Below are 27,578 nucleotides of genomic sequence, written 5' to 3' on the forward strand. Positions count from 1 at the left end.
CTCATACTGTACATTATAATGTTGGTTTATCACTTTTTGCATTAAAAAAATAGTGCTGTCAAACGATTAATCGTGATTAATTGCATCTAAAATAAAAGTTTTTGTTTACGTAATATATGTCTGTACTGTGTATATTTATTATGTATAAATAAATACACACACCTGCATGTAGACATTTTAGAAAAACATTGTTCATATATTAAATATATTTATATATAATATAAATATGAATATAAATATAGACATGTAAATACATGTACATATTTTCAAAATATACACTGTATGTGTGTATATTTATATACACATAATAAATATACAAAGTACACACATATGTAAACAAAAACTTTTATTTTGGATGCGATTAATCGTTTGCCAGCACTAAAAATGATAAATTGTAGTGTTTTGTTTATCAGTTGTTGTTGATAGCATGAAAATAATTATCAGCGTATGGGTATTGGGCAAAATCCTAATATCTGTGAATCCATAATCAGCGGCCCACTTTAAAGTTTAGGTCCCTAAATGGACCCTGGTCTAGAGAGCTGTTGCCTGTCCTACAACTTTATCGACTATCCCCTCCACATGACACGGAAACCAGGAGAGCCAAAATGTCCTCATTCCTTTGACGTGGCTATGTCTTGACTTCCATTTCTTTGTGTGCTGTGCTATTTATGAACTTGCACGTGAGATTTGCTGCAAATCTTGTGATTCTACTAACCTTGAGGCTGTGTTGCTGTACCCGCAGCCGTACTTTCTGTGAAGAGTGTGGGAACACTTCTTTTGGAAATCTCAGAGCCTTGTGGGCAGCACCACGGGCCACACAATCTGTCCTTTGTGCAGACCTGGACTGACATGAAGGGATCTAATTTAGCTAATGATTTGATCAAGCACTGCGATGAAAGTGATAAAGTAAAAGTGTGTGCTGCTAGTCATACTATCGTAGTACTTCATGTTTTTTTGCAATCTGTAAATCGTTGTGAATGTGACATTTAGCTAGAGAGGTTAGGTGCATATTTTCTATTTAAAATTGTCTTTATTTGCTTAGATGGGGCATTTTTCCTTTGCTTCCATTATCTTCTTTTTTTAGTTACATCATATTTGCTTATCCAAACATTGTGCCAGATGTGTACTGTAGTTCCATGTCTTGTTTAAGTAACATATTTACATCCAACCAAATAGTTCTCTCTTTACTAAGTCAGAAAGGCAATGAACATGCAGTTTTTCCCTTCCACTTTCTCTCTATAAACTCTCTCCCAATTATTTTCTTTTTCATTCTGTTTCCTCACAAAGACATGCACGTCCTCCTCCCAGAGGAAAGACTGTCTGTCCTGAGTGACCATTCTGAAAATAGGCACGCCTTGAGGAAGGACCGGCTGACTGTTTACTGGCTAAAAAAAACAAAAATGTCTACAGTAACTTTCATTCTTTTGGCTTGAAATGAAATCTGTGTTACCTGACTTACACTTAGAATGCAGAATGCCTAGCGATTTGGCAGCACACAATTGGGTATTTATTCTGTTTCTTAGAAATGGATGTAGGTTAGCTGCCAGTGTCTATTTTAGCCTTTTATCTACTACAATGCTTTCCCTTCCTTCTCGGGAAAGCAGATAGTGCATTAATATTTCTTCCTGTCGGTCAGACAACCACTAGTTTCAGAGGAAGCCAGCGTGTCGTGAAATGAGTGTCTGGATCTGTGTGGGAGGTTACAAATGATTCCTCCAATCTTTTGCACGTGGAAGTGTGCTCTTCACCGGTATTGTTGCGGCTGCCTGAAGGTTGGATGCTTCTCTTGCAAAGCACAAACTCTTTCCGTTGTTTCAGCTCCACTGGCAGCGGTTAGTTTGTGACTTTAAGTACATAAATGTATCCTTCTGTGTTATACCTTTACAGAGATTCCACTATAAAAAAGATTTTACTTCAGAAAAGTTGTAAATAAAACAAAATAGTTGGAGTATGGTTTAAAATAAAAAACAATTTCAGTCTTTCTACTTCGAAAATTCATGTTTAGGCTAATTCAATATATTACTTGGCATCCCTTTGTAATTATTTGTGAAATTTCCTTGCAGTTTCTGAGTGAAAATTGTTTCACTGACACTTTTTTTTCAATGGAATAATGCACACCATCCTCCTTGTTTAGGCACACATCACATGCACACAAGACCTCCTACTGTAGTTTGTGTGTCATGTTATTAGCGATGGTTAATTTGTTTGATTGCAGTGTGTGCCTTCTCAGTGGGTGGTGTTCATTTTTAAACTCCACTTTTTCTCAGACTCACCCCTGCTCAGAGCAGTGACCCGGACCAGTGGATGTTTCACAAAATATGTTGTCACTCAGTAAAGGTTGTTCAGAAATGCTTCAATTAATTTAGTTAATAGTTTCTTACTTTATTTTCTAGCTACTGCTGTGTGCTTTAAAGATATAGATTATGGCATTTTAAGCAAACCTCTAGTATTAACAAAAGCAACCGTGAACAAAAAAAACGCATTTACTGAAGAAACCATTCCATTCCCAAGACTTTCAGCTTTTTTTATCGTCACTTGCATTGCAAGTGCATTTCTGTACCAGGTGAGGCACCGAGCAAGTTTACCATGTCAGAAAAGCCATACATATGGTGGTGGTATTTGATGTAAATGTTCAAATGCATTATATAATAGTATTATGCAAGGAACCACATGAAAATAAGTCACTATTAATCGATAATCTGCCCCGTAACAATAATTTGTGTAAAAAGGTAAAAAATTGTTGGTGTTTTACTGCCACTAGTGTTCATTTTATCTGGAAACTGAACTGTATTTATAGGTACCTTTTTGGAGTTTCAAAAATGTAAGTAGAGGATTGTTTTTCCAATGAGCCTATGTTGTATATATCAGTCTGTCATGTAAATGGCTTGTGGTTCAGTGAGAGAGTCAGAAGTGAACTCCATAAAGATTGATTCAGTCAGTGAGTGCTATTTCACAGGTGAGTTAATGAGTCTTTTAGTGAATCGTTTTGGCTGATTCACCTGATTTGTCAAAGAACCAGTGCTTAAGAGTCATGTTCTTGCTAATCGGACATCACAGGTCACACTGTTTGCTGTTACGTCTAGGAGATATTGTCAGGCACTGTATCAAATATCAAACCGGTCACGTTTTCCTGACTGTCCCCAATAAAGAATAGAGTAACATTTGTGGTCATTAGTGTCACAGCCTGGAGAACTGACTCGTCAAAAAAGTTTTTGGTAGTCTGTTTGAATTTTTGTAGGTACTGTAACCCAGTTTGCGTTTTTTTTAGTTGACAGCCCAGAGCTCGGCCTCTGGCTGTGTGACTGCAGGAAACTACAGCATAGTTGTGTCAGTGCTATCTCTTGGATAAACAGGAAGCTGCTAAAACTACAGAGCTGTGCAGAGGGGACAGTGAAGTCTATGAAGTATGACAGCACTTTGAAAGCCTAGCGCTGCAGTTAACCAAACCCACATTAACCCTCGTGTGTTTGGAAACCAAAGTGCTGTCAACCCTCTGCTGAACATACCACAAGAAGATATTTCTACATTTTTCAGAGTGAGCTGTTATTTTAATTTGTGAAACAATAATGCACTGGAGAGGTCATATGTAACTTGTGCATGTAACTTTGCAGTGTCCTGCAGTTACCACGCAGCTCTGCATATCTTCCAGCCAAGAGAGATTTTTCAGGATGGCTTAGTCATTAAATCCTCATTTGACTTTTCTTTTTCTCATTACCTCGTCCAGAGCTCCCACCCATCCGTCTGTGCAGCAACCTTCCTTAGCCCGACTCGTCTCCCCGCGTGTGGATTGGCTGACTACCCACACCCGCAATAAGAGTCTGTTTTCTGACTGAGTAGGGAAATGAATTCCCAGCGTCCCTGATGATGGTGGGGGCGTTTATGATGATATCATTGTGAAGAAGAGACAAACATAAGTTTGGATTGTTTCATTCTGCACTGAAAACTTCACCAGCTCACAATGATATAAGTAGGGCTTTCACAACTTCTTTTGTGACTCTTGAATATAAAAAGTTTCCGTCAGTCAGTTCACTGATTTAATGATTGAAATCTTCAATTTAAAAAAAAAAACATTTTGGCAAATATCCAGCGTTCAAAGTTTTTGGGGTTGGTATTTTTAATTTTTTTTAAATATTTTTGAATAAAGTCTTTTATGCTCACCAAGGATGCATTTGTTTGCTTTAAATTTCAGTAAAAATAGTAATACACTACACTGTTTCGTGACTCTTGAATATGAAAGTTTATTTATTTTATAACGGTTCAAAATGTTCATGACAGTCTCACACTTTTTTTTATTTTTATTTTTTTTAACCATTTTAGCAAATACACCACCATTCAAAGTTTTGGGGTTGGTAAATTATTATTATTATTTTTATGCTCACCAAGGCTGCATTTGTTTCTATGGAAGCCCGTTTCCGCCACTGAATAAAAAATAAAACAAGGTAGGGCTGCACGATATTGGAAAAAACTCACATTGCGATATTTTGTATTTCTGCGATATATATTGCGATATGAAAAAAAAAAAAAAAAAACTCCAGATGACTTGAAAAGCTCTATTTGGGAAAAAAATATTCTAGATGAGTAAATCAGCATAGAAAAATGAACAAATTACAAACATAGATAAATATAATAGAACAAAGATATAAAATAAATAAACAGTGCTTTATATTTTGAATGAGAGAGACCGCGATCTAACAAACTGCTCCATATAACAAAGCACTGTAAGCAATAACGATTAAAACATCTAATTGCCAGATTCCCGGTGTCCTACCTATAATTATTTTTTTCTGTACAAATACAAATCTTTAAAACCAGTTTTCTAAGTTTCGCACTAGCGAGTTTCACTGCTCGCGGCAGTCCACCTGTCACTCAAGTGGCCACGCCCTTAATTATGCAGAACTTTAAGGCTTAATATAATTTAAACGGATGAGTTATAAAAAAATTCACCCCCCTCACAGTTGTCACGAAGGGCATAATTAGCTATATAGACCAAAATAATTTTTTGTACCAGGCTGTAAACATGTTTTTTTCTGCTGTAAAGTTGGGCATTTTAACATGGGGAGTCTATATGATTGACTCCCTTTTGGAGCCAGCCTCCAGCGGCCAGTCGATGAATTGCAGTTTTAGTCACTTCCGTGTTGGTTTCAAGAGAGAGAGCGGGAGGTTGCCGCTAGGGCGCGACACGGCAAATCCTTGCGAGTAAATCCCTCATTCTTTTTATGACGTACTGACACAAAGTTCAAAGGATTTGCAACGGTCGTTTATCGCGTCCAGTGAAGACAGTGCGTCGCGGGGTGGCGTGATGCGATAGCTGTCGCGAAAATGATCAGTATAAATATAACGGTCAGTATACTAAAAATCGCACATCCTGCGATGTGACTATCGCGGATGTGCATATCGCGATATCCATGCTGAAACGATATATCGTGCAGCCCTAAAACAAGGTAATTGCGACCTTTTATCTCAGAATTCTGACTTTTTTTCTCGCAATTCTGAGATATAAAGTCGCAATTCTGACTTTTTTTCTCGCAATTGCGAGTTAATATCTCACAACTCTGACTTTCTCGCACAATAGGAAACCACTCTCCGTGTAAGGCTTTGCAGTGACTCTTTGGTCAATTTGCACTATCAAAATGAACTAGATGAATGCTGCGTCTGAATATGATTTTTGAACAAACATACAAATGACTAATTATTCTCCATTTCCGTGTTCTGCCGCCGTTGGACAGTACCATTACCGCCGGGTGCGGGAGGCGCACAGCTTTCAGACACAATATTCTTCATTTCTTTATATTTTGAGTTTGAGGCAGCTTCTATCGCGTTATTTTAACAACAGCTGTCAAGCCAAAACGTATTGTAACATGAGTGAGTATATGAATGCACGCAGGTGGATTTCCTTCACTCGCATAAAACGCTTTCATCTCTATGTTCTTGCTCTAGAATGATCTTATCTCCTGTATTTAATGTTGTAAGATATCGACCAAGCAAGGCATCTCCGATGAAAATTGTAAATAAATTAAGGATTCATTATTTATTAGTTAGTAGCCTATTAGTTATTATTTTAAGTATTTTTTTTTTTTAATTATTATTATTTTTATTTAGTCAGTTATATATGAAGGGTTCAGATGCAAAAGCCTCTAAGTGCTATCTGAAATTTCCTTCTAAAATGAGAGCATTTTTCTCAGGTACAGGTTCTTTTAATTGTCATTAAAGTGAAATAACTGAACATAAACATAGGAGCCTGAGAAAAATGCTCATTTTAGAAGAAAAATTCAGATAGCACTTAGATGCTTTTGCATCTGAACCCTTCATATATAAGACTAAATAATAATTAAAAAAAATACTTAAAATAATAACTAATACTAACTAATAAATAATGAATCCTTAATTTATTTACAATTTTCATCGGGGATGTCTTGCTTGGTCGATATCTTACAACATTAAATACAGGAGATAAGATCATTCTAGAGCAAGAACATAGAGATGAAAGCGCGTTTTATGCGAGAGTGAAGGAAATCCACCTGCATGCATTCATATATTCACTCTCATGTTACAATAATAAGTTTTTGGCTTGACAGCTGTTGTTAAAATAACGCGATAGAAGCTGCCTCAAACTCAGAAATATAAAGAAATGAAGAATATTGTGTCTGAAAGCTGTGCGCGCCGTCCCCCCTCCCGCACCCTGCCCGGCGGTAATGGTACTGTCCAACCGCGAGCGCAGAACACAGAAATGGAGAATAATTAGTCATTTGTATGTTTGTTCAAAAATCATATTCAGACGCAGCATTCATCTAGTTCATTTTGACAGTGCAAATTGAACAAAGCACTGCAAATCCTTACACGGAGAGTGGTTTCCTATTGTGCGAGAAAGTCAGAGTTGTGAGATAAAAAGTCGCAATTGCGAGTTTATATCTCAGAATTGCGAAAAAAGAAAAAAGTCGAAATTACCTTGTTTTACTTTTTTATTCAGTGGCGGAAACGGGCTTCCATATGTTTCAGTAAATTTCAGCAAAGTCAGTAATATTTTAATATTTTATCTACAATTATGCAAAAATAACAGTTTTCTTTTTTAATATATTTTAAAATGTAATTTATTCATGTGATGGTAAAGCAGTCATTAGTCTTCAGTGTTACATAATCCTTCAGAAATCATTCTGATATGCTTATTTGCTGCCCAAGAAACATTTCTTATTATCATCATCAATGTTGTAATCAGTTGTGCTGCTTTATATTTTTGTGGAAACCATGATACATTTTTTAAGGATTATTTGATTAGAAACTTTTTTTTACTTTTACTTTTGATTTATTTAAATTTTAAAAAACAAAATCTTACCGAACCTAAACTTTTGAATGGTAGTGTATGTATTTAGGTTTATTATGTATTGTTATATTAGTGTATATAAATGATTAATTGTGTTAACTTAACTTAGTAAAAAACGCAAATTATGTTTGCACTGTGATATTTCTTCAACTTTTTAAGCCGTTTACATAAATATTGAGATATGCTGAATATTGTCACAAAGGCCTAAAAAAATATTAAGAGAGGGTTTTTGTAGCTAAAATAAATATCTCAGTAAAAATGTCAAATATGCTGAAGACAATCAGTTTGATTTGCTGGAGTACTTCCTGATTCCAAGAAAAATCATTTTCAGTTCAAGTCCTTGTTCCCTACTGATAAAGGACTTGAATAAGCCACCTGTTATTTTTGGCTTTCCTTAACACTCTTCAAATTGAAGTAAACACACCTGAGAGTGTGCGGTGAGTTGTTACACAATGCTGGAATGTTGAGCAATGTCTGGATGTTTCACAATATTGTGCCATTCATGTGGTATTCACCGCTAGCATAATCTTGGCGCTCTGAATACGACCCAGCACGACCATGTGTTTAAACTCACTGTCATTATAGGGTTGCCATGGTAATGTTTCAATGAACAACATCCACAACAGGCATCATGGCTCTGTGTATTTCAGAAATGCATAGTGGAGTTGTATTTGGCCTAGCATACTGTGTAATTCCTAGGTAGGCTGTGTATTATAGTACGCTGTGTATTTCTGGAGTGTGTCATTACACAGTGAGAGAGAGGACTGTTATTACTGAGTCAGTGCAGGGGAGACGGAGCATCTGGATGGGTGACTCACTCTCTCCCCAAGGCGCGTTCACACGCACGGGACTCGTGAACTGTGATGCAGGACACCTAAAAGTTTTCAAGAATAACTTTTATGTGCTCACTCAAGACATAAACATTACACAGTAGTGCAGCTGAATGTGCTGTGAGAAACCATTTGCTATTTATAATTGGTCATCTGGGGTGGAGGAATAGAGACAGAACTAGTAGTCAGCACAAATGGATTTTTCAGTGGCTCATACTGATGTCTACAAAGTTGGGTGAATGATATAAAACTCACTGATATGTCTGTAGTATAAATGAAAATGAATTATACCAATTGAGATGTACACATAAATGTTGAAATTTTTTTTACACAATATTAATACCACAAAAAATTCACTCTGGTGTTTTAAAACAATTTTGAGACATTTTTCATTATTGGCCAATGTTAAAGGATACTTGCATATTTTATTTTATTTTATTTTAATAAATAAGATATTATATATATATATATATATATATATATATGTATGTATATGTGTGTGTGTGTGTGTGTGTGTGGGGGTAAAATAAATTTACAATAAATATTATTTAAATATATTATTGTAGATTTAGATTTAAATATTTTAGAATTAAAATATAAAATTATTAAAATTGTTTTTAGTTTAAATTCTGAAACATTTGGGATATTTTGTATTATCAGTCAAAATTTTAAAACACACTTGAATATATTTCATTTGTAAATTATATGAAATTTAATTTTATATTAAAAAAATAAATTTTTAAATAAAATAAATTATTTTAAATATATTATTTTAGATTTAATGTTTAAATATTTCAGGATTAAAAATATAAAATCTAATAAATATATATATTTTTAATATTTTTAAAATATTTTGTATTTTTAATAATATACATTTTTGGGGGTTGTTTTTGTTTGTATTTTAGTGGTCAGTGCCACACTGCATTCTGCAAATCAGCATCAGCCATTGAAAAACCCATATCAGTTGACCATTAGTCTCATGACAGTGAGGTCATCGTAGGAGTGTCAGTGATACTAAGAACATAATTCTGTTTACACCACCCGGTGTGGGTGTTGACGAGGGCCGTGCATGACCAGTGCGCCATGGTGCTTTAAAAATATCCACTGTTTTCATCAGCATATAAGTTTTAAGTTCCCAAAATTATCACCACCCAATTGAGATTCGTTCTGTTTTCCAGTTTGTCACAGGTGTGTATGGTTTGATCTTCTTGACTGTGACTAGTTCAGGATGATGCCATCCTCAAAGAGCTGTGTGTTGTGACAGATCACTTACACCTTGCCAGTCTGCTCTTTAAGTTAATCAGCTTACACCATCCAGTCTCTGAGACAGCTGTGTGGTCTGCCACAAACACACAGTACAAACCTAATGCCCTCCACACACACACACACATCTCTCTGAGCCCGTGACTGTCTTTACCCTAAAGCCCCAGTGACTCGTGACTCCTTGAGTGTCTGTGATTAGCTTGCCACCAATGATGTATTTGTACCAAAGGCCACAAAAACTGTCAACTTCCTCAAGCTCACAAAAGTGCTGACAAACAGGCTCATGATACCTGTGAATGTACTGAAACTGAAATTCCATGCAATTCTCATGTGCAGGTGTCCGTATATTTGTCATCAATTACTCATCCTAATGTTGTTCTAAACCTATGTGACTTCCTTCTGTAGAGCAAAGAACATATTTTTGAAGAGCTGTTTTTGTTTATATGGTTAAAGTCAACGAGGTCCAGTCTTGTTTTGGACCCCATTGGCATTCATTGTGTGTACAGAAAAGACTAATCCTTTTAAGAAAATTCTGAATCAGCGCTTTGTCCGGGTCAAGTGTTCTTCCTGTAAAAAAAAGGAACGGCTCATGGTACAATCTGAGACTGATGAGTGATTTATTACAGCCTCAGTTAGCTTCAGGCTTGATGCGTCAGATTTTCAGGGTTATAGATCAGGGTTTCTCTTATGGGGGTTTACAATAAATGCAGCGAATGCCATGTCTTTATGTGTGTTTGTGAACGCAACGGGACACATTTACATAATTTCCAACATTTTTGTGGGCAGATGTTTATAGCACTTCAGTACTATTCTGCCAAAATAAAAGCTTAAGGATTTGAAATGTTTAAAGCTTGAGGGTTTAAATATTTGAAAGTGAAGAATTTAAGACACAAATATTAGTATTGTAATTTGTAGTGTGAAATAATTATTTTTGTTTTACAGCTAAATTGTAATTTGCAACAGTTATATATTTTGTCTTCATTTTTGTTGTAATAATATTGCTACTACTAATATTAATGATGATAATTAAATAGTGATTATTTTTTATTTTAATTAGCATTAGGTTTTTAAAATACCATTGTGAATGTAATGTGGACTGAGACACTATTACTAAAAAGATGTCTACTTTAAAGTCAAAATAACACACTTACTAAAAGATTAAATATTTGATCTGCTTACTTGCATGTCATGTGACCATTAACCAATATCAGAGAGCCGTGAACATGAAAATGTGTTAGTAAATTGTTGAAATATTAACTTAATATATTGGGGGCATACTTCAAGTAAATATTTTACATCTAAGAGGTTTAACTGACAAAAAAGTTTGGGAACCATTCGATATTTAGTTTCATTGTTCGAGTTTTTTGGTTTTGTTGCTACACAGACCCTAATATGGTAAAAGCTGTTAAATGTTAAATTCACAGCGAGCTAGAGTGTCTTCATGCATAATAATCCTCCTTGATGTTCTTCCAGTGGTGCCGCCAGAACCTCAAGAAAGGTCACACCAGCTAAAGATCTCAGAGTCCTGCTGGACTCCTGATGATGGGAAATATGTGTGTGTATTCAGGAAACTTCACATTCCTGGTGCTAGTCTGTAAGATGCTGAATCCAGTGACAGCCATACTGCAGTGCATGATAGTGTTGTATTGGAGATGTTCTGATAGGAATTGCTTTCAAAACAATATTTGAGTTTCAGTTAATTAATAGAGGACCACTGTGAACATTTCATGTTCTGGTTCAGATGGGCTTGAGATTTTGTTTTTAATAAGATGGTAGCGTTTGTCTGGATGTGGGTGTTAGTTGTGCTCTGGATGCGTGCACAATAAAACACATTAATAAGTACATCTGTGCAACACATGCACAAGGCTTTAAAGTGAAAAAATATAGAAAAGCTCACACAGAAGAATAATCCTCCTCCTTTCAGTGAGAGGACTTTAGACCCGACCAGACCATGAATGCAGAACACTGCTGTGTCTCTGAAGGGTTTAAACAAACAGGAAGTGGAGGTTTTCACGTCTGATCCTCTTTCATTCTCCAGAGCCCTTAGCTTTAAGATGATTCCTTGATTTGTTTATGAAACGAGACTGGGAAGGACCCCCTCCACCTTTTTTTCCGTTTAAGATGTTTTTTTTTGGTCTACACCCACACTCGCACATATAGGTCATAATCTATTTTAAACCATGAAATCTTTGGAGAAGATCAGAGACTTGAAGACCTCCCATATCCCATTAGGCTCATATTACAGCTCATAAAGAGAGTGATAGGACAGGACAGAAATGTTAAGTTAGTCTACATAAATATCAGTGGTCTTTAAATAGTTAATAAAGTGTTTTCTTTGCTGAGATGATCATGACAGCAGATGATCTGCAGTGCCACATACTGTCGTATTTTAAATATCTGCATCCAATCGATTTAGAATGGAATGCTGCAAGTGCATTATTTGTTTTTGGAATTACATTCACAAGCAGACATCTGCTGAGGTTTGGGGAACTGAAACGCTAAAATGAGTCTGGGTTGTTGACAAGACATATCAAGTGTGACTATGCTATACTTCGTGTAGAATGATGTCAAACATTCATTATAATTCTTTTATAATTACCGGAAGGTTTGTGTGATGTGAAATGAGTGACATAGTGACATGAAATATTTGTACTTAAAACATACATGTATATACATTTTATAAAAAAATTAATAAATAGTGCTGGGCAACGATTAATCGTGATTAATCACATCCATAATCACACGTGATTAATTAATATACATGCACATGTGTGTATTTTTATATACATAATAAATATACACAGTGCACACACATATATTATGTACACAAAAACTTTTATTTTGGATGTGATTAATCACGATTAATTGTTGCCCAGCACTAAAAAAAAATCTCATCTTATATGTGTTAATTTAAAAATATGCTACATTTTACAAAATTAAGATAAATTATAAATATTAAATAAAATATGAAACATTTGCATATTTACATATTTATACACACATGTATAAATGTGGATGTACTCATAGGTGTGTGGATGTATTTTTATATTAAAAAAATTCATTGTAAATATGAATTTATAATAAGATAAATAATCTAACCTAAAACATAAAATGTAATTAGATTATATATTAAATAAATTAGTTTAATTTTAGGTTAAAATGTAGCTTAGGTTTTTAATTAGTATTTATAAAATAATATTTAAAAAAAACATGCTATTTGTCTTTAGGGTGAAGTGTAATAGAGATGGTTGAGGTGCATTGTTTTTTTGTTTTTTTTTAATCCTGTAACCAGGATTATTTCTGTTGTTTTTTTTGTTATGAACTGAGGGCATTTTCTAGTATATTGTCTTTTCTACAACACTGTGTAATATATTGACTGATTATACTTCTACACTGTAGATTGACCCATAAGCCTCTTAACGTCCAGCTGGGGATTAAACAGAAAGTCTTGGATTCATGAGGGTCCAGGATCTTGCCTGTACCCCAACAGCTAGGACGAGCTGCAGGATGTTTCATAAACTTTCTCTTATCAGACACAGCCCAATTCTTTCATAAACCGCAAGGAGATCATGTGAAAGTGAAGATGGTGTACTTAAGATGCGTGTTGGCGTGCCATGACTTGCTGAAGCATTCTTGTATCTTGCATCTGAGGAACTGATTTGAATTGTGTCAGTACCAACATGATGTTGCTTTGTGGGAAAAGGGTTATCCATAATGTGGGAACTTTTCTTAAACCTTGCTGTAAGGTCATGAAAGCTCATCATTTTCATGTATGGAGACGTATGCTTGCTTCTTTTAAAATGACCAGTTTAAACAATGACTAGGTCAAAACTGATTAGGTTGAATGAAAATATAGATGCATGAGATACATGAGATAATAAGATAACTTCGCTTCTGTGGAAAACAAGGAAGTGTAACTACATTGTAGTGATCGCAAGATGTGATCGCAAAACAATCAGGAAAAAAAATTTAAGTCATAACATGTAAATATACATAGTCGCCAGTGGCTAACTTCACTCGCAAATTTATATTTTTTGTCGCAAATGCGAACGTTTTAGTCGCAGTCTGGAGCCCTGAATACTCTCATTTTCAGAGCTAATATTAGTATAACACTTTCTCAGGCAGTAGGTCAGCAGACTGAACTTCATCACGCAATTTGTGTATTACTCATATCACGTTGTGGATAAGGAAATCTTTACTGGGGTTTATCTGTGTACCACAGCATGACATCACTATAGTGATACTGTTATGGTGACACCAGGGCAATAGACACTAGGAAAATCACGTGAGGGAACAGAACGATGGCACACAATGATAAATACCTCACCATAAGGTAATGCCAGATGTAGAGGCTACAAAGTCATGTCCAAAAGGTGCTTATGATGATCCTACGATGAGTCACAATAAGAGACATCTGGACCGACACACATGAACACCGGAGTGGAATATCTCCACACACACACAAACACACTCTGGTTGTACTGAGTATCAGGAATACTCAATGAGAATAAAAAACAGCTATGACTGGTCTGTTTTCTCTGATCTAGACAACAACCAAACAGGATTATGACTGTCAAAATTCAGATATTAATTTGGCATCACATCCTTCTTGGTCTGACCACCATCTCCTAACAATCTCTCTTTCTACAGCAACTGATTAACAGTCAGCCAATAAGACCTTCATTTCCTCCAGTGCCTGCATTCAGACTGATAACAACAAGTGAAAGAGGATGTGAGGGGGGCAGAGGATAAATATAATGCTTTATTTATTGGCCATTTGAGGAGTTGTTGTGGCTTACAGTGGAGGCGTGCTGTTGTTCCACTGACTCTGCATTCTGAGCAAGAGAGTTATCACTACTGCTGACTTCTCTGCTGATGGCTTTACATCCGCATGCTAAAAAAAAATCCATACTGCCACTGCCTGACAACTTGTACTTTCGAAACAATAAAACTTGGGATAAAAGGCTTTAAGAAAGTTCGCACAAAAGCAAAAACATTCACATTCACAGAGAAAATCTCCTTTTCATTTATGAAAAAGATTTTTTTAAAAGTTCACTCAGAAATTGCTAGTCAATTTTACAGATAATAACTAATCATTAAGTAACACAATGAATTAAACATGAAATAATGTTCAGTTTCTTGCACAGACAGATTGTTTTGCTTCATAAGACCTCAATATATCATCAGGAGCCACAGGTATTAGAATTTTGTATTGCCTGTATGCTTTTTGACTCTCAAGTGCAAGTAGTCGCTGACTTGCATTTTACTAATCACCAATGACCAGTTTCAGCTAAAAATCTGTTCTACTTAAGAAAGAAAGTCACATTTATTAAGCCACAAAATACTATTTAAATACGAATCCTGCATGTTCTGCGTGTCTCTGTGTGAATGAATGGCGCAGACACGCGGTTCATTTTCATACTGAAGTCCGCGTGATGCTCGCAGTGTATTCAGCCTATGCCGCCTCAATATATGAGTACACGAACACAAACATAGTCTCTGAGAGTCACTTCATGAGGATTTTACTGTTTATTTTGAGAAAAACTATCATCAAACTGAGAAACTTAACGGTCTTCACAGCAACCTGACAAAATAAAAGTTTGGTTTAACTTGAAGAAACTGTGACAGAAATATATTACTTAAAAATAATGTTTTAATAATAATTTTATTAGTAGTAGTAGTACTACCATTACATTAAGGAATATTTATCAGGAAAATTATATACCAATATTTATTTACCAGAAAAATGTACATAACAGTATTTATGGAAAAAAACAGATATTTTTTTATAATATCAATTATCTAGAGATGCTTTTGTTTATTTCAATTAAATGAAACCATTAAAATGGAATCCAGAAAATTAATGGAAAACACAAAATAAAACAATTTGAGAAAAACAAAAAGTATTTCATAGGGCCTTAAAAATTTTATTTTTGTTAAACTTTTCATAAATTGCTGTTAAACTGTGTAAGTTTTATGATTTCAATTAATTATACATGCTTTTTTAAATAAAATTTAATTTAACCATTAAAACATAGTCTAGAAAAATTAAAACAGAAAAAAACGGAATCCAGAAAAATTAAAATCGGAATTTGGAAAAAAATAAATAACAATTTAAGAGAGCCCTAGTAAATTAACAGCAAATTTAAATACAGCAGACAGAAAAGCCTGCCGCGGAACAGAGCGCCATTCACATAGTTTTCTATTAATATTAAATTACATTATATTTGTCCCAAATCGTTGTGAATGTATAATGACTTCACCCTAGGCTATAAATTATGTATTGTGCATTTTTCAGCAAAACGTTTGTCTTTCTGTGGCTCTAATAAAGTCTGTATGCTTCATATAGAGAGCTGTAATACAGATCGCGCGTTCTCTTTCCGCTTGCTCTGTTTTTTTTAAACACCGAACTTCAAACTCATTTATGCCACATTGTTCATTCTTGAAGCAAACATTTGTCCGTTTGGTGATTTAAATAAATTGTTTTAGACCGCCACTTGATTTGAACGCAAAGTGTCTGGTGTGTGTGTGATATTTCTGAGTTCTCCTAGACGCAGCGCTGCGCTTTTGCCCGGTGTGTGACTAACTTTTTTTATTTTTTTTTGATTAGATAATTATCAAGTGTTAAAAAATAGAAGCAAATAAAGTGTGTGAGTACACATACAATATCCATATGTAATGCTATGGCCTTGTGTAGATATTTAAAGATGGCCATCTTTAAGCGTGATTGTTGAAATTAAATGGTAATACTCAACAATAAGAGTCTATTCATAGCATTAATGAAAACTGTAGAAGTATTGTTCCTTGTTAGAGTGTTTTCATTTCAACATTCACTATTAGCTACTAATAGGCTACATTTTTAAATTTTAAAGTTTCTTCTTTTAACATTAGCAAACTATGAAATAACTTTAATGATCAGTATAGTAAATACTATTCATGTTTTTATTCATTTACAAAGTATGGTTCAGTACTGTTGCTGCTTTTTTTTTTTTAATAGTAAAGCACTAGCTCTCTTTCAGTATCCATTTTGAAAACTATCGGCTGATTAATCGGTATCGGCCAGTGTGGTCCAACCTAGCTATCGGTATCCGTAAAATCCACTATCGGTCGACCTCTAATTAAAATGCTGATAAATTCAAGAAAATATTAGACATAAACACATGTCTTGATTGAAATGTTAAAATATAAAAAAATAAAACGCGTTTATTCTGTGGCACCTAAAAAAATTATTTGGCGCCTACGTTTTTTTCTTATAAGAACTAATGGCTCCTTACTCTATTTTTTTTGTCTGGTATTACTAGTGTATATTTAGATATTCAGATGCTTCTGTGCTAATAGGTGCCTACTAGGGCTGGGCAATAGTATCTTTAATATAATATATAGTATATGGTATACACTATTGATTGAAAGTTTGAAGTCAGTAAGATTTTCTTTTTGAAAGCATTAATACTTTTATTCAACACGGATGCATTCAATTGATCAAAAGTGACATAAAATGCATTTATGATTTAAAAAAAACATTTTAAAAATCGTATTCATCAAGAAATCCTGGAAAAAAATTCACAGGAATAAATTACATTTTAAAATGTTAAGATTTTAAATAGTAATATTTTACACTTTTACTGTTTATACTGTATTTTTGATCAAATACATGCAGCCTTGGTGAGCATAAGAGACTTGTTTCAAAAACAAAAAATCTTATCAACCAAGCTTTTGAACGGTAGTATCTGTATTTATTCTGAAAAGGCATAAACCTTTTTTTTTTTTTTTTTGTGAGAACAATAAACAGTTACTAAATAGATTCAAAATATGTAATGTAAAATATACCAAGAGAAAAAGATGTTAATCATTGTCATTTACATTCACCGATATAACAATAAAAAGCAATGTTTACTTATATTTATATTTAGTCATTTAACAGATGCTTTTATCCAAAGCGACTTACAAATGAGGTCAACAGGAGCAATTGTAGAATTAAAACAACTAAAACCGATCCAAAACTAGAAGCTAAAACTTTATAAATACTATATATTGGGGGTGGCACGGTACACAGATGTCACGGTTCGGGGGTCATGGTTCGATACGATTTCGGTACAACAGGGAAAAAAAAGAAATCTACTGTGCTCAGTTTCTTTTCATTTATTTTGAACAGACAGTAATGCAAATTACAATTTTTTTTTTATATAACATGTAAAAAATTTTTTAATTTGCATTACTGTCCGTTCATTGCTATATTCCTTAATTATATAAAGTGTTATTTAAATAAAAAAATATCTGTATCATGAATACCCTATTTATCATCCATAATGCAGTGCAGTATGTTGTGTGTGAATTGTTTTGTATGCTTGCACTGAACATTGATGTGTGTGTCTCTTTATGTCTGACCTTGCGTGATCTAATTGTTACACAAATATTCAAACACAGACAGACACTCAAACAGACAAATGTTGTGATGACTTCATAGCAGCTTTTCGGTTACTGTTGAGTGAGTGATATGACCTCTAGACAGGCGTCTGTGGTGAGCTGCTGACAGAAATCTCTGACAGCGTGTGACAGGCTGCTAATCGCAACAGCAACTTCTATAGAACCACAGTCAATTAGCATCAACTGCTCCTTCACCTTTAATGACGTATATGAATGACAATTAAAGAAATATGAACACCGACTTCCATGGCAACAATCAGAGGAATTTGAGGTAAACGGCTTATTAGTGTATATGAGGAAAGTATAATGTCTAGGTTTACCTCACAAAAAGCAGTCATGCAAGCTGCCTGCCTCAAGCATTTCCCCTTACTCATGTTCTCATTTGAACATCACAAACATGTTTGTTTTGATCTGCCATTTCAGCCTCGTAATAATAATATGTTAAATGAAGCTGCCCTATATGCTGACCGTCATCTGTTGTCTTTGATGATCTGTGCTGCTGTCATCGCTTGTCAGGATGAAATTCCTGATCAAGGGAAACTGAAACTGAAATTAAATTTCACAGCTTATATCATACAGGCTTAGTCTAAAACATTGTGCCATGTTTAAAAGAAGACCCGTTACTCTGAGTCACAATGCTATCACATAATATGGCATTATGTTATTAAATATTTGACGGCCTACATATTAAGCAAGTCCGCTTGATGACAAGTCTGAATGTAAAAAGTTATTTGAATAGAAATGGTTCTTTTAAAGATGACATGAAATGGAAATCATGTTCACTTCAATTTTTTTTTCTAAATGCATGTTATTGATCTTATCGTGAATTATTAATTTTTTCAGTATTTTTTTGACCTTGTAAAATGTTTTAACTCGGTCTTCAACAGACTTCTCTCTTGTTACGTATGCTGAACCAATAATTTTAGTCTGCTGGATCTACTTTTTAAGTCCCCACTTTACTTTAAAAAAAGTAGTTTTATTTATTTTCAATAATTACCAGATGTATGTAACAATATCAGAAAGATCTGTTCCTGCTTCCATTACTTTGTGATTTTAAAACTTTATGTCAGTATAGAATCAGGCCTTCAGTGTTGGGGGCAAAAACAGTAGGTGCGCTTCCATTACAGATTTGCGCAAAACTTTTGCGATATTTGATAAATGTAGATTACAAACTATTGCGAAATGATGGCATTTCCATTAACCGATGTTATGCAACTAAAGCATAATTTTTTCTTCTCACAATAAGATAAGAATGTTGATAGGTTTATGTATACCGCGACTAGGGCTGGACCAGAATAGTCAATTATTCGAATATTCGTTCGGTGTTGGCATTCGATTTTCAATTTTGAGATTTTAATATTCTTTTTTTTCTTTTTGTTTTCTTTTGAACACCTGGCATCCCCCCGCAAAACGGTTCTCATTCGCGCTTGAATATGAATCGCCCATGAGTGAATGACATGATTCAGAGATTCATTTTTGAGAAGACAAAAATGCCAAATACCTCAGCTGTGTGGGAGCACTTTAAATTGAGTGAGGACAAGACAAAGGCAGTGTGCCAAATATATGCAATCACCTGAGTTCTGTAAGTAGATAGTTGGTTTAAAAAAACAAGTTGCTTTTGTCCGCCATGTTAATCAGTAATTTTACACATGATAAAAACGTGCACTTAATTTGCTTGGAAAATACTTGCGAATGTACGGCAGTCAGAAAAAAAATATTTTATTTAAACTGTTCGTTAATTAAAATGTGCGATGCTGTTATTGAAAGTATGCTACAGTGTTCTTTATTTATTACAGTTCGTTGAACTTTGTTCATTTATCTTTCATTCTTCTTTTATTTAAATAGCCTACCCTTTGCAGTGTAATTACTGTGCTGCTAATTTCTGATTCGGGAGTGATTTGTTTATTAGAAAAATGCTACCTTATTAAAAGTATTGCTCTTAACAGACCTGTGTGTTTTGTATCACTAGTGCAGTGTCCGTTCTTGGAGCACATAAGCCCTGCCTGCATGAGGCGTGCCGCTTCTGGCTCGCGCTGTTCTGTAGTTTATTAAAAGTTTATTAATTCTGAACGTGCCGCGTGTCCATATTGCAACACAATGCGACACTGCACTCCGTTGGGTCTGCAGCAACACACCCACCATGCATGAAGTCGATTGGATGAACGGTTCTCGACATAATAAAAATGCAAACAGACAGACAGACACAAAGAGATTCCTGCCTTTATTAGAGAGAAGAATATGTTCAGCCCCCTCCCTCCGAAGCTTTGAATATGCGGTGTTGATTACTACCGAAGCTTCGAAGCTCAAAAAAATGGTATTCGGACCAGCCCTAATCGCGACACTGCACTAGCCATTGTTTTTAATCGAATGAGATGTATACATGTATCTTTAGCAGCGTGGAGAGCCGCTTCTGGGATGCTTATGTTCCACGGTGCAGCTGGTATTGAGTAGAGCATTGACTAGAGTAGCCGTGTTGAAGCTGTAATGCGCCGCAGACGTGCAGTGTAAATAAAGGGTTATCCATCCAAGCATTAATGGCAAGGAAACCCCTTTATGTTTGAGAACGGCCGTGTATGAGGTGTTTCGTGGAGGTTATATTACATTAAAGAATTATCTTTAATGAAGAAAAAATGTTTACATTGCCGTTTTGCGATGTATTCTTTTTTTTCGAATTGCCTGAAATACCAGCTCATGTGAGCATAAAAACTTTTTTGCGAGTATGGGTTTTTGTGAAATTGACACGTGTCCATTAGACACATTTTCAATTCGCAATTTCAATTTGCGCAATTTGAAGGGTAATGGAAATGCAGCTAGTTAAATTTTATATTGATCTTTGTTGTTTATTCATCTTTTCATTAGCGATCTGAACTTGTTTGTACAGTATTATAATATAGGACTGATATAGAAAACTAACACCTTAGATTTGTGGTCACATGATGGAGATTAAAGATCAAATCACTTTAATTAATGATTGTTCATGCTCTATGCCACTGCATTTATCTTTGACTGAACAGTCATATATCTAACTTTGAACGGAAGTGTAGAGTAGTAATTTTAGTTGGTTAAAAAAAATATGAATGCATGTGTACCGCTGTGGGAATTGAACCGAACTGATTTGACTGACGTGAAGTTTCCACACAATGTTGTCTTTGATGCTCAGTAGCGAAAGGCAACTCTGCTGTGTTTTATTTAGATAGTGTTCAGATTTACCGTATGGAGCGTGATTCAGGAAAGTGGGAATTACCCAGAATCTGTGACTGATAAGAGTCTTGAAATTAAGACCAGTAAACTTACATACTTACATACTTAGGGTTTCAATTAAGCATAACCTGAGGCTACATCAAGCTTGACATCTTTTGAAAGAAGTCAAGTCACCACTGTTCAAGTCAGTGTTTCATACTACTCATGTACAGAGTGACCACATTATGTAAATATACAAGATTAGATTCATTATTAACAGTTTGGAAGCTGGAAAGTTCTGGAGTGAATATGCACTGGGTGTTTATCATTAAGAAACAAAGTTCAGGCCCTTTGCTGGAAAAGGGAGAGGCAGGAAGAGTGTGATGTCAGACAGGGAAGTGAACGGGAAACAGAACAAGGGGGAGGAGTGGGCTGTGTGGAGGGCGACGGCCTTCCCATTTCCTGGCAGCTTCTCTCTTTCTCTTTCTGCCAGTGCTGAGAGTATGAGTAGAGGATGAAGACCACCACAGCTGGAACTGTGATTGTTCTTTCTACTACTCGTTAGCTTTGTAGAGTCTTAAGAAAAAACAGAGGAATACATCTTGTGTTTTTCAGCATTCATCAGAAGACGACATTGCAACATGTACAGTGGATATGGAGGTACTCTGAGATTTATGAATAACAGTTTTGTGAGATACTATCTAGGTATTTGAGGTATTTTGTCATCTAATATTGATGACTTACAGCTTGAATGTTAGTGTTCATGTTGTAAAGGGTGTTGAGGTATGGGTATGTGTACAGTCAGGTGTGTTGTGAATGGAATATTTTGGATGTCTATTGAAAGAATTTTCACTGTTTATATCGTAGAATGATGTCGAAAGGTTTCCTTTTCTCAAAGTTGAAAATCTCCAACAATGGCTTGGCTAAATTTTGTTTTGACTCGCCAAGGACGCTGGCAGCCATAGCAACACAAGAAGTGATAACGTGTCACAAAAGTTGTTTCCTATTAGATTCTTTTCCTCAAAACACAAATGAAATTTGGTATGAAATTTGATACATTTTCTTCCCTGTTCTGTGGTCAGCTGTAGTGAAGTGAAAGTAATCTGAAAAGATACATGATATAGTTCCTCACATCAGGAGATGTGCATGTTTTCACAGGCCTGGGTTAGTTGGGAGGGGAATGATGGTGGATTTGTGGTTTTCATCATTGTCCAGCACTGTTTCTGTCCAGATGTTTCTGGGTTTTGTGGAGGGACCATTGTCATTCTGGGACAGACGTCCCACTGGGTTCCTATTTGATGCTTCTATTGGAGTGAGAGAGAGTGGACACTCAAAGTGTGTTTACATTGGGCTACAGTTCAGCCTGGCACCTCGGGGTCATCTAGAACAAACACACAGGGAGGTCCTTAAGTTTAGCTGATCCTCAGGGACCATACCTCTGGTTTACTTCAGGCCTGTTAAAGCAGAAGCTGTAAAAACTCATTCAGATGATCCTCACAGTTCCAGAGCTCAGGCCTGGCCAAATGTTGCAGAGAACTGTTGAAGGAAATAGCTTATTATTAATGATATCTCTTAACTTTTGAGCTAATCCAAAGATTTGCAGTTGGAGAGGGAGGAAGAGGGAAACAGAGCCAGTTTCTTGTTTCAGGCCTTCACTCAGAGAATGGAAGGAAGGATACACCATATGGGGCAAATGTTACGAGCTAAGGGATTTCAAAAAGCCACATGACTATTATTAACTCTCAAGGTGCTTGTTGTCACATCCTGGTATTGAAGAAAGATTTCCACAGCAGCATTTCATTACAAATAATTAATTGATGATAGTGATAGACCGATATATCAGCCTGGCCAAAAATGTTCAGGTGATAATATTTTAAAATATAAATAATATGTTTTATATATATAATGTATTTTAAAAATAATATTTATTGGTAGGAAATTGAATTTATTCTTATTTAAAACATTCAGTCCTTAAAATGGTGCTAATTAGACTAGTGATGCACCAACATTTTGGCAACTGAAAATATTCATCCGAAAATGAATTTTCCATTTCATCTTAAATAGAAATTATAGGGCTAGGCAATATAGATTTCTTGTTTTTGATCGATCTTCAGTTCAACCAAGAACCAAGATCTTTTATTATACTGATACATGATGCGCAAACAAAACATCTCTAAACATTATGACGGTGCTTCTCTGCTGCTCGCTGCACAGAACAGACGCCGAGAGACGCGACACTGCGCCAGGAGTCAGATCTTGCGCTCGCGGGGCAGCACTGGCGACATCTTCCAACTGAACCATAGCTAAGGTTTATCCAAAAAAAGTCGCTAGGTTTGTCAGTTTGTATATTCTTTGGAAAAAAGCCGCTAAAAGGGTCTGAAAGTTGCTAAATATAGTGCTATAGTCGCGCTCGTGTGTGTGAGACGTGGGAGCTGGTGGCGGCGTGCGGTGGATATTGTGGATGAGTTCTTCTGTGTCATCACGTTCTCCTAGTTCTACAGCTTCAGAACTTTCACGCTTAGTAACACATACAGCTGTGTCCTCGCCACAATGCAATAGTGAAAAGAGACTGCTCTCAAACAGTGTGTGGCGTTCCGAATGTTATTTAAATGACACCGGTATTGCTGTATTTAAAAAATTCATATCATAAGAAAAATAAACACCGGTATTCGGTATACCGCCCAGCACTAATAACAAGTCTGTTAGCTTAACGCAGTACACGTAGCAAGGTTTTTTTTAAAAAATGATATAATAAATAAAGAAAACATATCAAAAAAGAATAGAGAAAGCTAGTGTTAGAGGCCTTTTTTGCTTTTGTTAATTGTATAATAAATAAAAAGAAAACGGATAGAATAAAAAAAGATTAGAAAAGCTAGTGTTTTTTTTTTTTTTTTTTTTTTTTAAAGAATAGAATTAGAATAGAGAATGCTAGAGTTAGAGGGTCAAATAAAAATGGAAGAGATGTGTTTTTAGACAATTCTTGAAGATGGCTAAGGACTCGGCTGCTGGGATTGAGTTGGGCGGGTCATTCCACCAGGAGGGAACATTTAATTTAAAAGTCCGTGAAAGTGATTTTGTGCCTCTTTGGGATGGCACAATAAAGCGACGTTCATTTGCAGGAAAATAAAAATAAAAAAATAAAAAAATATATATATTGAATATAATATATATTGAATATATGAATCATTTACACTGTTTTATTTTTTGTTTTTCTCAAAGTGGAGGTCATTTTACAGGGGCAGACTGTCAAGTGGGATTGGAAAGGTGCAGGATTGACCCCAGATATCACATTAGCCGGGTTGCGAATTTAACTTATGCGCAAAATTGGAATATCGCATAAAACATTTGCGAACAAGCACCGTTTCTTCCATCCAACAAGTCAAAGAGAACAAAATTGTCACTTCCTGATAAACTGGCACTATAAATCACTATGAAAAGTAGGAGAAACTACTGAATATAATCATTTTCATAATAAATTACTTGCGCCTCAGAGCGAGCAGACGAAAACACAGTGAATGTGGTCATTGCTTTCGGAGGTGGATGCTGCTGTTTGTGAACGCAGTCGTGTAACAGTTCTGGGAGGCAATTATATAGAAATGCTTTGATGACAGACTTTGCTCTGGCATTTCCGAATGACCATAACAACATTTCAGATGCTGTGGAATGAGATCGGTCCGCTGCTTAGTCAGGTTTTGCTGTCCCATAGAGCAAAGTCATATGACTTTTTTGATGCGCTTGGAGGAATTTATTCGCAAAATGCATTTTCATCTCCCATTATTCGCATGAACCCTTTTTCGTCAAAAACCACCTCAAGTGAGCGTAAAAACTTTTTGGCGAATTAAGGCATTTTTATTCGAAATTCAGCGTTTCCATCACTCGTTTCTGATACGATACTTCAAAATGCGCATACATGGAAACATAGCTATTGTGATATTTTGGGAAACATTTGACGTTCTTTGCTTGTTCCCAGAGAGGTTTTTTTTTTGGACACAACTTTAGGTTTCTTCCCCTCTGACTGTGAACCCTACTAGTGTTTGTTTGACAGACACCAGGCCCTGGTAATCTCTGATATGAATGGAATGTGTCCGAGACACAGAGGCTACCGGCTCCAACATAATGAATGTGCTATCATCACGACTCTCTCAGGGAGAAAGCACTGGCGAGCTTGCTTTTATTTCACAGGTGCTCACCCCAACCACTCACAATGTGTGGATGGAGCTCGAAAACCATAGAGCTTGAAGAACAGTATGCATTGATAAAATGTAGCCTGGTAAATCATCACACTAATTTGGGTTGGTTGACAGAGTGTCTAATGGTTGGATTCCAGTTGGTTTGTGTCAGATCAGGGGCGGGGAGGCCCCCAGGTGCTTTGTTGTTCTAGAATAGTCCTGGAGCAAAGCCAGACCACCAGAACAATGCTGATCCACTCTGATCCACACGCTTCAGTAGAGCCTGACCAGCTTTGATTATTGTGAAAACAGTTGACGTGCAGTTGGAGTATCCAAATATTTCAGAAGTGGTGGCTTTGGGTCGTGTTGGACAGGTGGGAACCCGGCACAGAGCAACAATTGGAAGGATGAGGCTTTGATGGTGTTTATTTGTTCTTCATGAAAGGTTCCGGTGTGTGAAGGGAATGTAGTAGACATTTCATTCCCACACAAGTCATGGTGAAGAGGAAGAATGTGTCACTTGCCTTGTTTACCTGTTGACACAAAGGAGGAAAGAGGCTCGCCAGAAGGTGTGTTTGTGTTTGTTATGAGGTTTGTCTAGGGAAATCATTTCTCCTTAATTACTGATGTTCATTCAGATGCTGTTGATTGAAGTGGATCTTCTGTAGATTATTATTAATATTTTTTTTTACATGGCAGTTTTTTTGGGAGTCACTGTAATTGGCAAGAATTGAGTGAGTGTTATTTAATCTAAGGATGATGAAGATTAATTTAAGGATGTGCTGATATTAAATAAAATTCTGTCCAATACCAATTAGCCTAGCTATTTTTTTTTTTGGTTGATAGCTGATATTATGATTTTGTACTATTTTGTATATATAAATTAAAAATAAAACACCAAAAAGTAAAAAAAAAATCATTTCAAATGAAATGATACAAGTGAATTTAGGCATTGCAAAATTCTACAATGAACAGTATGAAAATTGGATATTAATTTTGAGATTTGCTAGAGATTGCGTTTAACAATGTTACTAAATTATGTGTATTTTTAAAGACTAAGTGAGATGATGGCTAAGGTAGTCTAAAGATAAAAAGGGAAAATTACACATTTACAGTTTTATTTACACATCCAATATTGACTGATGAAGAAACATTATGTATAAAATAAAAGTGTCTAATATTGTCTATATAAACAATACGGAACCATTTAGAAATATTTTTTTCAACCAAGGTCCATTTTATATTATTTAATGTGATTTTTCCACGTATTGTAAATGGACTGTGTTATGTCAGCAAGAGAAGTATAGAAATGTAGAAGAAATCGAGAAATGTAGGGGTTATCATACCAATAGTTAGCTGCAGATGTTATTTTTCTGTCCTCCCTCCATCAGACAGTGGAATATCCTGCGGGAAATGAAAAAATTCCACTTCCTTCAGTGTTGAACTGTTTCCCATCCTCCACGCTTGGAAGCACGAAGGTTTTTATTTTCCATCAGCATCAACAGACATCACCGTGTTTACACTCTTCACTGATCACAAGACAAACAAAGAATCCTTGAATAATTAAAATCTGAAATGCTTTTGAAATATTTACATCCTTACTTTGCTCAGAAAACCTGTTTGTTATAGTTGGTTTAATTGCGTTAATCATTTACGTCATCAAGCATTTAACATTGTTATTCAGAGAAGACAAATATCTAATAAAACTATGCTGTTGCATTCAGTTTTATCAAAGAGCGAAAACAGAGTTCTTGTAAAAACCGGAATCCAGTCCTTAATGCATTCTCCAAGTAAGACAATCTGAAGTTTTTCCTCTCAGTGGAGGTTTTAGGCTGGAGGGCAGAACATGTCCTGCTCCGTACCCCAGCCGTGATGCTCTCTTGCTGGGCACAGTGCAAAGAATTCTCCCTTCAGCAACTCTGGTGGCTTCTGAATGAATTTCACATAGCTGAAATACTTTAGTCAGTCCAGAGAGTCACAGGTGGCCTTTAGGGTCCTCTCAGTAGTGCAGAATTACATATTTAATAAGCCGAAGATCTTTACAAAGTGCTTGGGTTTGTTCCTTGTCCTCCACTTGAGTTTAAAATAAACTCTGGCTTCCTTCCTTAATGCAGCGATGCGTTGCTGTATCCAAGGCACTGCCCATCTTTGTTGAGTAAATCTTGAGCGCTGACCATCCAAGTCAAGTTCATTATGGTGACTATGGTGACACACTTGTGCTGGTGTCACAGCTTAAATGATCTCATGTGCTCAGATATGCTGGCTCACACCTCTGAATTTCACCCTACTGTGACTTCAAGGCCTGTTTTCCCTCCCCTTGCTCTTCTCTGGAAAGATTAAATCTTAATTCAATTTAAAACAAAACTCGCTGCATTCAACCTGCCCTCACAGAGC

General features: G+C 35.7%; 1 protein-coding gene across 5 annotated transcripts in view; it reads left to right on the top strand.

The window, feature by feature from the left end:
• Window positions 1-27,578, top strand: part of ripor1 (RHO family interacting cell polarization regulator 1) — an 82,116-nt gene that overhangs the window by 14,501 nt on the left and 40,037 nt on the right. The window contains exon 1 of one of the 5 annotated variants that reach the window (XM_058751823.1): window positions 4,521-5,340. The exons of 2 other annotated variants lie outside the window; for them this stretch is intronic. Coding sequence is in view for 2 of the 3 variants with exons in the window: in XM_058751818.1 (XP_058607801.1) it covers window positions 25,696-25,753 (58 nt within the window). In the remaining variant the exon portion in view is untranslated. Of the gene's footprint in view, window positions 1-4,520; window positions 5,341-20,881; window positions 21,676-25,564; window positions 25,754-27,578 lie in introns of those variants that run through there. 2 more of the 5 variants (XM_058751819.1, XM_058751818.1) reach the window with 2 other exon arrangements.

This window comes from Onychostoma macrolepis, chromosome 18 (assembly GCF_012432095.1).
Source record: "Onychostoma macrolepis isolate SWU-2019 chromosome 18, ASM1243209v1, whole genome shotgun sequence".
NCBI lineage: Eukaryota > Metazoa > Chordata > Actinopteri > Cypriniformes > Cyprinidae > Onychostoma > Onychostoma macrolepis.